We start from the raw sequence: 12,234 nt of genomic DNA, 5'->3' as shown, positions 1-12,234 counted from the left end.
GAGTTGTTAGCCAGTACCTTTTCCTTATTTAACACTGGCCCAAGAGTCAATTAAATCAGATCCAACTTGAAGCTAATAATTGGAAAGCTTGACCAGTAGTTTTGCAAAGCATGAGCTTTAGAGTTCAACTGCTTGGCTTCAGATATTTCTGATGCATAATAGCTGTGTGGTCTTAGGCAAGTTGTTTAACCTCTCTCTGTTTTCTCATCTGAAAAATGGCCATAATAGCCCTACTTCATAGAGTGGTTTTTGAGGATTAGATAAGTGTGGACGACTTAGACTCACAACTGGTAAGTAGCACTTAATATTTAGACGTCCACAGCAATCTTCTGTAATTCTGTATCTTCCCAAAGTAAGGGCTCTGTTTTGTCATTTTAAGAGCTAAGTAGACAGTGGAAGCAACTCATAGACTGCTCACTACTTCAAAATGGATTTTTAAGGCCCTGCGGGCTCCTTGTTTGTGGATTTACTTCACCCTGTCAGACAGTGATGAACTTTGCACCAGATTTCCACAGAGCTGTGCTAACTCAAGCAGAAAGGCACTTTCCAGCCTTGGAAAACTGCATCTGAGGGTGCGGGTGAGAAGTTCCCATTTGCTGATGGTTTTCAGAATCCAGACACCTCACATTTATTAGTGAATTAGTGTGATGGTGCTAAAGACATAAAAGAACTGTTGAGAAGGCACACTGTTGGACTAAATTTGAAGCAAAGAGGAAGACTGTTTTCCACTCCTTGCCATCTTAGAAGAAATCAACTTGGGAGTCACTCCAGAGAAAAGTATCTGGATTTTATTCCCCTGTTGAATGATTCAGGCACGCAGCAGGCTGGGGCTTTCTAAAACCCCCCAGTGCTCCCCCTGTTGCTGGGAATCTCCCACTCAGACCTGAGCCAAGTGTTTGGTTGGTGCTGGCCTTTTAGAGTCCTGGCTTCGCTGTCAGGTCATGGCTTCTTTGCTGTGAATGACGATAGCTGTCTTGGAAACGCTCCTATTCTGACTTGAGAGATAAGAAATAGGGAATTCTGCCAACATATGGGAGAGCTGATAGGGACCAGCACACTGCTGGAAGCTACCCTGCCAGTTCAAGGCCTGGGACCAGTGAGAGGCAGAGTAGACTTTGTTGCCAAGAGCCTGTTCAGAGCATCTTACACAGTTGCTGCTCCCTAACAACTGAGTTCCTCTGTGTGGCAAGGATTCAGACTTTCCGCAAATGAGGATTAGTTGCTCTCTGGGTGTCCTGGACCACTGTAGAGGCCCCTGATTGAGGGAGTCTATCATTACTTCTCATAAGCCACCTGGGGACACAAGCCTTTGACAAAAAGTAGAGAGGTACAGATCAGTTGCCTCTTTTTGAAGATGAAAGCCCAGAAACAGACTTGACCAGGATTAGAACTGTTGACAGCAGGAGAGAGCCTTAATCTAGTTCAAATTACTAAATTTGAGAGGCTCCATGACTCCCAGGGTCACACTGAAAAAGCAGTAGTAGCAAAGCAGGGGCTGCAATTAGGTCTCCTTACTTGGAGGCCAGAAATCTCCTCACCCGATCAGCTGCCTTTCTAGGGCAGATGTGCTAGGAGGGTCTGCAGTGTTAGAGAAGCAATGACCAGAAATGGCTCAAGACACAGTGAGACTCTCAAGACAGCATTTTCACCTTCAGAGGCCTCTGCACAAGGATACAGTGGTGTAGACACCCAGCATTTTCACGTTCCTTCACATACGTGTGTGTTTGTTTTTGGCCATCCAGCTTGCAGGATCTTAGCTCCCTGACCAGGGATCGAACCCTGGCCACGTCCGTGAAAGCACCAAGTTTTAACTGTTGGACCGCTGGGGACCTCCCTTACAAGCGTGTTTGAGGGAGGAGCTCAAGCTGCAGGTAGGATAAAGGAGACAAAACCAATATGTCTGCAGCCAGGGCAGCAGACGGCTGGGCGGCTGATGCGTGAGGCCCAGAAGGAAACAGCAACAACTAGGAGATCACCCTGGCATAAAGAGTTCAAAAACACCTAAAATGAACACTGAAAGAAAGGCTTTTGTAAATGGCAATTTTATGCTTGGTATGTGGTGACCAGTGCTGCTTTTATACTGCGATGGGTACCATTCTGATATGTGAGGGAGGCCAAGAGGCCACCCTGTTCAGCAGTCTAGCTCTAGTTCACCCCTTTCACCTGCCCTGCTGGGCTGGGTGCCCAGCATCCAGGCTGTGGAAGAGAGAGAGCTTGCCCTTTGTGGAAAGCATTCTTTCGTCTAGTTCTAACAAGATACTGGAGCTTTCCTTCAGTAGCATTTCTGTTCTGACAGAAAGAGGATCTTTCGACTGTCTTTTCAGTCGAAAATGAGAATATGCTTTACCTAAAACCCATAACTTCATTCAATATCAGTCAAGGAAACTTAGTTGTATATTAACTGAATAAACCTCCCTGTCCCTAGCATATGCCTAAAAGTGTTTGCTAAATACAGCAGGCTGGAAGATTGGAAAAGTCGTCTGTGGTCCTTCCCTTACAGAAACTGCATTTGTGTGTTTGAGTTAGTAAGACACTTTTAGGGGCCAGAAGGATAAGTGTTGAAAAGAGCTTCTACTCAGCTCCAACTGATTGTTGCCTTGTGAAAATGAGGCCCAGTATTGCCAGATTTTTAAAGTAAGAAGCCAGAAACCAGATTTATTTGTGAAGTCTCCCCATTTTTAAATGTTTGTTAACTTATTCTGAAAATTTTAAAACATTAGGTTGTCTAAATAAAACATGCTTGGGCCATATGGCTTCTGATTGAAACTTTCTGCCCTGCCCAAGAATTCAAGCAACAAAGTATTTTGCTGAAATAGATGTTGTATGATCTCTGAAGTGTATAAGTTTTATTACTGAAATATAGCTTTTCTCTTGACTGAAAAATCTAAAACATACATAAACAGGCTAAGAATAACCATTCTGTTTCTAAGAAAAATACTATCAGTAAATAAATGTACCCTGAAGTATAGGAGATTTTTTGTCTTTCATAAATCATTCCCAGTGGTTTCAGTTTGGCATATAGCAGACTAGTGTCTGAGAAACTTTACCTGCCAAATTTCTTGGCTTTGGCACAGAAAGGGCTCCCCTTCCTTCAGGCCTCGATATCACCATTCCTTAGTAGTGGGAATTGATGTTTTTTCCTACAAATGGACTCAAGATTATCTCACTAAAAAGACATGTTTGTTTTTTTAAATTGCAGAATTACAAAGGGACTGTAAGAAGTAAGGTAGTGGGATTGTGTGAAACCTCTGTGTTTAGCCCTCAGAAATCTCGAAGCCTGAGGTCCAGATCCTCTTTTGGGTCCTTCCAGCCCTGGAAGCTGAGACCTCGCTGAAGTCTAACAATGATTTACATACAGGTGGTTGGTTGGTGGTTTTTTCCCCCAAAAGCCAACTTTGATTCCATCAGTGTATTTCTAAGGAAAATGTAAACTGTTCATACATTCTCTTAACATCACAGTGAAAAACAAGTACCCGTGTGTGTGACAGGGCAGGCAGGGAGCTCCACCTGCTCTGGCCTTGACCAAAGCCCTTGGCCGCACTGGTGAACATGCTGGCTTCACTTCTGCACAGACACCTGTCATGCTGTCCCACTGGAGCACCGGTGGAGCCCAAAGGCAGGGCAGGGGGAGGGGTTCTTTTTGAAATGTTTCCAGGAGCTCTGTCTAGCTGATTCTGTCTTCCAGCCTGGGACTGCTGCACAAAACTACAAGGACACTGATGAGACCATAGATCTGTTGCCCTTTTCTAGGGAAGACTTGGCTTGGAGTGTGGCTGCCTGGATTCGAAAATGTGTCCTTGACTCCATGGAATAATTCTTATAGTTTTGCCTGGAAGAGACCAGAGAATCAGACATGTGAAGATGCTCCAGGTTGTGATTTTTCCCTTAGTCTGAGCTGTGGGAACCCACTAGCTAAGGAATATTTTTAAAGCCTGATCCCTATCTCTGTTTAAAGAAAGAGTTGGGCTTAAATTTAATAGGGATTACCTGTCATCGTGCCCTCTGGAGCCACTCTTGGTCCTTTGGGGCCCAGTGTGAAGGAATGCTTTCAAGATCCATGGGCTAGAGGCAGGAGACCTGCATCTTCACACCAGCCCTGCAGCTTGCAGTGTGACCCTGGATAACTCAGTCACTGAGTCTGAGATTTCAGTTCCTCTTTGGTAAATTAGGGGAGAAGCCTCCCTACAACCAGGTGAGAGCTGGGTTCCCCCGGGACGTGGGCCCAACCTCTGGGCTGCTACACTGCCTTTGCCAGCACCCTCTCACACTGCCGCCTGGCACCTCTGCCTCCCCTGAGCTCATGGGGAACAAAGGCCAGGCCAAGGCAAATCAAGCCTTACTTGGCAGTTTCCAAGAGTTTGACGGCCTCTTCATTTCTGCCTTGCTCCATAAACAGCAGGGCCAGCTCCAGCAGGGCATTTGGGATCAAGTAATGGTCATATTTAATCCTCTTTTCACTGTAGGACAGAAGAAAACACAGCTTACAGGCTCTGCTCTTGAGACATCCTGTGGGCACATCCGTCAGACTCCTCCTGAGCGTCTCCCAAATGGGAGGATCCAACTCATGGTCTCGTGGGGTTTTCTGACCTGAATTCCAGCTTGGAAGGTTCCCACTATTTAGCCCTAGAAAGACTTAAGAACCACAGCAAAGCCTTCCAGTCCTCTGCACCTGGGGCCCCAAGTCCCTGACAACCTATGGTTCGCGTCATGTCCTAGGTCCACCTCCACCTCAGTCCCCAACCCTGCACCCCCCTCCCCCCACCGCCTTTATTTCATCTGCAACCCTTTCCCTCTATGGCTTCACCTAAGCAGGGAAGGACTGACCGCCTGACCTCAGGTGTCTTTCCTGTGTCCAGGCATTAGCACATCCTCTACCTGCTCCACTTAAAACTCCTCTTTCCTTGCTTTCTCTGCCTGAACTTTCCAACTGAAGTGGCATTACTGGAAAGCCTTTCCTGGTTTCTAGCATTAGGTTCAGGTCCCTCCTCCTGGCACCTGCTGGCCTCTCTGCTTTCCTCTAGCACAGCCCTCACCATACCAGATTAAGTTACCTATAGCTGTCTCTCTAATATCTGCACTCCCCAAGGACAGAGATCCTCAGTTACAAACTCCAGGGGCACCATTCACAGGAAACACTGCAGATAGGCTCCTGTCACTGGGCAGTCTGGTGGCCCTGGAGGACAAGGTCTAATGATCTGGGCCTAGAAGGGTCCTGGCACAAAACAGAAACTAGTACATGTGAAGCGAGGAGGAGCAGGACAGAGCCAGGCACCGTGCACGTGTGCAGAGGGAGAGAGAAGCCCAGAAAACGCCACCCTGGAGCCCCGGGCCCAGCAGGAGGCCATCTGGAGCGAGCACAGCCACAGAGGCACTTACTTGGCAGAGATGCTCCTGAAATTCTCCTCAGCCTCCTGGACACGGCCCAGATATTTCAGACACAGGCCTTTCAGCAGCTTCACCAAGCACTCATCATCCACTGAGTACTCATTCTCTGAGAACAGGGGAGTGAGGGAAGACAGCTTTGTTCATTTGCTCAACAGTTACTCTTGGAGCCCCTACTCTGCTGGGCCCTGGGGACACAGAGATGGCTCGCACATAGCCCCTGTCTGCAGGGAGCACACATCTGGGGAGGAAAGACAGATACCGAGACGATGACAACGCAGTGAAATCAGGACCGACTGAAGGAAGCTCGGGGCTTGTGGGAGCCCAGCAGAGGCCCTGATGCTCCCTGGGGGACAAGGGGCAACTTCTTGGAGGAGCTGTCACTGAAACTCAGCCTAGAAAGGCCGAGGACAATTACCAGGGCGGAGAAGTGAGGAAGGACATTTTGGGTAGAGGGAACCTTCAGCTGTAAAGACCGGTGGTCAGACCCAGCCTGGCCAGTACAAGGGCCTAGGGTAGTCACCTGGGCCCTTTTCCAGCATCTCTTCAGCCTTGATGATAATCTCAAGGATCCCGTCTGTGAGTTCCGGCTGCTTCCCAATCACAGCGTAGCCATTCCAAATGTACATCATTTCCTAGGGGCAGGGGAGCAAGTCAGTCCTAGGTTTCCTCCCCAGTGGGGCCTCAAGCTCCTCCATCTATAAAATGTGCAGCTCCGATGAGGATCACTAAAGGTCCTTCTAGCTCTAATCTTCCGTGACAAGCCTCAGCCCAGCCTTTGAAGCTGTAGGCTTGAGGGAGTGATGGGGATTCTTCTCTCTTACTTATTATTGAAATCTCTCCTTATCCCTGTGAGAATTTAAGATGGACCTGTATTCTCACTCTTCTCCTTATATAGTTTTCAATTACATCTCTGTTCCTGGATCCCTAGGGCACTAGTCTGCACTCTCCCAATCTCTCTGTCCAAATTTCCCATCCTTTGAGAACAAGGTCATGCCCCACACTCTCCAGGAAGTTGTCTTCCTTGCTCCAGCTATCAAGGCCTCCTGTACCAGAGGAATCATAGTTTGACGTAAGCTCTTCAGGGGCTTAAGACCAAGATACCTTCTCTCCTATTTCACTAAGGCAGTGGGCCTGAGTTTACATCTATGAAACATATGATTTCTTTCTTTGCCTTAACTGCCAGGAAGCTCAGAATACTAGATTTTCATTCTAGTAATTCTGTTAGCCAAGATTAGCATTTCCTAAACTATCAAACCAAGCAATGGACATGACAGTAATTTGTATACATAAAGTTCTAGAAAGACTTTTTATAGTTCTTGTTATGTTCTAGGGAGGGACTTTAAGTTTTGACCAGTACTTAGTAAATCATTACATGGTCTAAAAGAGTTCTGTGGCTAAATAACAGGGAAAAACTGCATTTCAGCTTCTTCTCGGAGACCTACCATGCAGATGAGCATATAAAGGCTCCAAGAAGGTCTACAGTATGTAAACTTTGTTCAGGCCGGTCTTTCCCAAATGTATTTAATCACAGAAACAATCTTACGCACACGTAGCATCTTGCAGGTTACAGTTTTGGAAATTCTCCCCTAAATATCCGGTTAGCTGCTTTCCCTGCCCCTCCTTACAACATATGCCCCCATTTGATGATAGCTTTATTTTATATTTTTAATTGTAAAATAGTTCAAAATTTATTTAAAGATATTCAGGATATAAGCTCAAAATAAATTCTACATAAATGCTGAACTTGTTAATTTCTGCAGTAAGTTTAATAAGTTTTTATCAGCAGACTTTCATACCTGCTGTATGAAATGGGCAAGGTAGATATTTACATTAAGGGAAAGGAAACCCTATATCCAAGGTCACACAATTAGTGAACAGCAGAGCCAGGTCTCTGAAGCAGCACCCTTCCTACCTTTCTGGCTGCCTTATTATTTGAATAACAAGGACTCTTAACAAACTAGAACTTGCTCTGATGCCTGCTCAGATCATGCATGGAATTAGCATCATAGCTGTGATTCAGAATATGGTCTCTGGAACCAGACTGCCTGGGTTCAGATTCTAACTCATCAGCTAAGGGACTTGGACAAGTTATTTCATCTTTCTACTTATATCTTATCTATATTTTAGCTTCCTACTTATCTATTAGGCCTTTTTATCCCCTTCTGTAAAATGGAGATGCCACCAGCACCTAAGAGGGTTCTTGTGAAGATCAGATGAGGCAATAGGCAATGGGTGTAACGAGCCTTGAACAAGCATGTGCCCAGTAACAATCCCAGCAATTACTGTTATTTCAAAGTTGGCTGTAACACAGGTCCCAGCCTCAGAAAAGCTTGGGGCAGTGATGGAGGAACAGTATAAACAATAATTAAAACCATGTGACAAGACAGAAACAGACAGGATGGCAACACAAACAGCTGAGAGATGCCTATCTGGGAGAGCTGCGCTTTCTGCTTTCAGGCATCTGCAGCCTGCTCACCTGCCTGCCCACCCCCATCCCTAGTAGACCATGCTTTCTCAGAGGCTGAGGTAGGCTCAAACTCCTGTGTCCCTCACCCAGGGCCAGGTGATCTGTAAAATCATCTCCAGGCCCTGGGGTCATGAAGGTCTCTGTCCTGCGTCCACACCCTCCAGGGTCACTGGCTATATCCCTGACCCTCAGCTAATCCCCACAATCCCAGATGAGTTCAGGCCCAGTCAAGACCCTCCTACCAGAGCAGGGACGGGCAATGAGATAGGTTTAGGGGAGAGGTAGCGTCTGGACTTCCGGATGGCAAACTTCTCTGTGGGTAGAGATTTCCCAGCAATCTTGAGTTTCAGGCCTGGCACAGCTCTGTGGAAGAGATGAGGATGGAGAGAGGGCAAGAAAATGCTAGAACTGACAGTCCCCAACCTGCCCACTGCTTGACCCCTCTCTGGGCCTCATTTTCCCCATCTATATGACGAGAGTGTTGGATTCATACCCTGTGGCTACGACCTAATTTCATAGGCCCTATCGCAAGATCTGACCACTTCCTATGGCTAGGCAGGCTCCTCTGCACCCGTCGCTAGAGCTGAGAATGTACATGACCACCACCACCACTCCTCAGGTCTGCTCTGCCTTCCAGCTGTCCCTCTCTACTCCCAGCCCCCATTTCCTGAGGGCCCAGCAGAAGTCTGACCCTAGTTTCACAGAGGAGATTAAAACTCATAAAGGGAAGGACCTGCCCAAGACCACACAGCACAAACCTTTCATTAACTCTGGCCATGTGAGTTGCAGCCTCCTCAGCTGTTTCCAAGGGTAGAGTAAAATGTGGTATGCAGCTGAGCAAGACTACATCTGGGGCCCCCATCCCCCCAGCTCTGCCTTGCCCTGAATCTCTGCCACAATCATGGGGGTATGGCTGTGACCTGAGCCGTCCAGGCCCAGGAAACAGCTGGACCTAGTTGTGAGGTCGCCAGCAAACACCTCTGCCGCTTATTCACTGTGGAATCTCTCTGGGCCTGCTTTCTTATCCCTGAAATGGAGACAATGATATGGAAAGGAGAAGTTGTTACCCCCAAATATGCGTCTTTGGCATAAGGGCTATTTTAGGCTGATTATTTTTAAGAAAACAGCAAACACACAAAATGCTCTGAAAATCTAGTAGAATTTAACCTTCTTGTAAGAGACATTTACAAGGAAAGTGTCATTTGTAAGGATGTCTTTCTCTGGACCAGGAAGAGGAGGAAGACTGAATCTCCAGAAACTTATCAATGAAGAAGGCGGAGACTAAAATCTGCATAACAACCATATACCCTCTCTTTTACCTGAAAACCTCCCATAACTGGCTCCCCATTCAACTAACTCTTCTTTCTTGTTTTAGCTGGAGATGGCATTTAAGGTCACAGCTTGGGCCATTTCAGAGTCACCTCGGTTTTCCTGGGTCCCTCCCATACAGAAGTTATTACATTTCTGTTTGCTTTTCCATTAATCTTATTATGAGGGTCTCAGCCAAGAATCTAGAAGGATGGAGGAAAAATAACTCTTATTTCCCCACAGATTCTTACCCTCACAGATCTTCTAGAAGAGTTACATAAGATAAAGAAACTAAGTCCCTCAGTAAATGACAGCACCCTGTGACTGCGACAGCCCAGGAAGCAATGGTCACACTTATTGCCGTATCTGCAAGTTGGGGCTAACCCTCACCATGACCGGGGGAAAGCCCAAGGCTCCCTCCTCAGGCCTGCCACGGCTGAGTCCTGCTCTAGGCCCTTCGCAGAAGGCAAACCCAGCAGTGCAGGTAGGAATAAAAACAGCCACCATTTACTGGCTCCAGGCCCTACCACAGACTCTTAAATCTATTCTCTATTTGATCTGCAAAACAACCCTGCAAAGCCGAGTTTGTTATTCCCATTTTACAGATGCTGAAACTGTCCCAGATGACACAGGTAACAAATGGCAGAGGCCAGATTTAATCCTGCTTACGTGATTCCAACTCTGCTTTTCTGAGTGTATCAGGTTAACTCAGCAGAAGGAACCTCTCTGGACCTGTGTCCACATCTGTGCTACACTCTGGATGAAAGAGGCACAGTGGAAATGATGTTGACAAAACCACTTTTGTGAAAGAAAACCTCTGAACAGATTCAAGGGGCTCTAACAGCAGCAGCAAGAGGAGGTAGGGGTGGGAGACAACGACAGGCGCGGCGTGGGGGTAGGGTTGGGGAGGGCTGGGGGCTCCGGGCCCTGGGGATGACAACCCCCCATCTCCATCTGCTCAGGGTGGCTGTGGGCAGAGCCTGGCTGAGACCTACAATGGAATGCAATGGCCGGACCCACCTAAACAACTCCACTTCGTCATCTCCAAATGGTTTGTAGTCCTCCTTCCCAAACATGCTGAGGTAGGCGGCCTTCATGTAGATATAGGTGGCCTGTGTGAGGCGGAGCAACAGTCAAGCGTCAGCAACCTGCCCTCCAAGTCACAGTCCTGAGCTGGCACAAATACCTCACTGGAACCTCACTATTACCCCCAACCCCCAGGGGAGAAAGTGGGTGAGGAAGCTGAGGCAACTTGAGGACATGACCTAGGGGTTAAATCCGTACTGGGCCATGTCTAAGCTCCTGACCTCTCCACTTTGAAGCAACTGGGCAGATGCAAGCAGCTAGTGGGTGCGCCAGGCGGTGCTGAGGACAGGATGGAGATACAAAGACGGGGCAGCAGGGGCTTCAGGGAAGATACTTCACACTGGGCCCTTGAAGGCCAACGGGAAGATTCACAGAAACAGAAAAAGGACCTTCCAGGCAAAAGGAACATCCTGATCAAAGGGAGGGCAGAGACGTGTGTAAGTGGGATACAAATGGGTGGTAGCATAAAGCATGGAATACACAAGAAGTGTGAAGCCAGGAGGGGCAGGGACCTGGGTTGTGGCTCATCTCAGGGTCCCTTGGTGAGACTGCCTTGTTGTGTACCAGGCACTTTACATATATCCCAAAGACAATGCCAGAAAGGAATCTGTATCCTACCTCTGCTTCCTGGGACCGCAGGGCTGCTAGGGGCAGAGCTGGGAGGGACCCCAGGTTTGTGTGGCTTCAAGGGATCCACCGACAAGATAAGGGGTGGTTTGCAGAGCCCCAATCTCACCCCCATCTCAGAGATGTATTCCTGAAAGCCGCTCCCCTTTGCCTGAAGTTCAATGCCAGAGGAACCTGGCTCTGTGCTGCCCTCCAGTGGTCGAGTCTTGAACCACAGCTCCTGCCCCCTGGAGCTGCTACCTAGCAAAGTATAGCCGGTAGAGGAGGGAAGGGAGCCGGACATCCTGGAGTCTAGTCTTAGGAGAAGGTGGAAAGCAACTTCCACCTGGGAGCCCCACCCATGATGAAACCCAGGGCTGCTCCCAGTTCCAGTCTGCCCCCAGCACCTCGGCCTGCCCTTCACAACATGAGGAAAACCTGGTCTTTGCGGGGTGTGCTAAGATGCTTCCCTCAGTGAAATCTGTTCCCCAGCCCTCTTTAGCCTCTTGGTGTCACCTGTGCCTTCTCCCTCCCCCTAGCCCCAGTACTGAGCCACCCAGCCCTCAGGACTTGACTTCCCAGGGCTCTGGAATCCCACTGGCCTGGCCCTATCTCTCGTGCCATCTCCCGCGCCAGGCCTCGCCAGCCATTCTCCCACCGCTGCCGCGTGGACATTTTAGAATGAGGTCACAGCAGTCTCTCTTTGACTCATGATACCCCACTGCACTTAGGGAGAAGGCCCACATTCCCGGTCACGGCCTGCGAGGCCCGAGGCAGCCTCCCTCAATTTCCCCTCCAGCTTCTCCACTGGCCCCCCCTCGCTCTAGCCACACTGGCCTCTGGGCTGTTTCCAGAATATATCAACTCATGGCTTCAGCTTCCTTCGACACCTGTCCTAACATCTACCAGGCCTGGAACATTCTTCACGGAGATGTCAGCCTGGCTTGCTCCTTCACTCCATTCTCGTGTCTTCTCAGGCAGGCCCCTCCTGACCACACTGTTCTCCACATCCTCCACCCGCACCTTGCCCAATTTTTCTTCATGGCTCTTAACCAGAACCTGGCGTTATCTTACACAGCGCATCATCTATGTTTCTTGTCTCTCTCCCCACTAGAACATGAGCCTCGAGGTCTTTGCTCTGCTCAGTTGTAGCTGACGTGCTCTAGAATAGGACTGGCATGTGAGGGTGCCGAGCGACTGCAGGACAGATTTCTAAAAGCACAAATACAAGCCAGAAGCAACAAGAGCTCCCCCACTGTCAGGCTAAAGCCCAAACAGCCCCTCAGGGCCCTGGAGACCGGCTTCTCCGGCTCCTCCTCTGGGCCACTCTCCCCCATCACCCCCTGAACTCACCTCAGGGCCCTGCTTGTGCTATCCCTCTG

The 12,234-nt window shown here is 48.5% G+C and overlaps 1 protein-coding gene across 1 annotated transcript in view; it reads right to left on the bottom strand.

The window, feature by feature from the left end:
- Positions 1–2,822: 2,822 nt before the first annotated feature.
- Positions 2,823–12,234, bottom strand: part of TTC39A (tetratricopeptide repeat domain 39A) — a 39,832-nt gene continuing 30,420 nt past the window's right edge. The window contains exons 13-18 of the mRNA XM_068964050.1: positions 10,181–10,272; positions 8,095–8,215; positions 5,906–6,017; positions 5,377–5,491; positions 4,341–4,457; positions 2,823–3,829 (exon numbers count right to left, since the gene is read on the bottom strand). Of these exons, the coding sequence (XP_068820151.1) occupies positions 3,706–3,829; positions 4,341–4,457; positions 5,377–5,491; positions 5,906–6,017; positions 8,095–8,215; positions 10,181–10,272 (681 nt within the window). The 3' untranslated portion in view covers positions 2,823–3,705. The remainder of the gene's footprint in view (positions 3,830–4,340; positions 4,458–5,376; positions 5,492–5,905; positions 6,018–8,094; positions 8,216–10,180; positions 10,273–12,234) is intronic.

The sequence above is a fragment of the Capricornis sumatraensis genome, chromosome 2 (assembly GCF_032405125.1).
Source record: "Capricornis sumatraensis isolate serow.1 chromosome 2, serow.2, whole genome shotgun sequence".
NCBI classification, from domain to species: domain Eukaryota; kingdom Metazoa; phylum Chordata; class Mammalia; order Artiodactyla; family Bovidae; genus Capricornis; species Capricornis sumatraensis.
The sequence above is the reverse complement of the archived record's forward strand: the minus strand, read 5'-3'. Positions and strand labels throughout refer to the sequence as shown.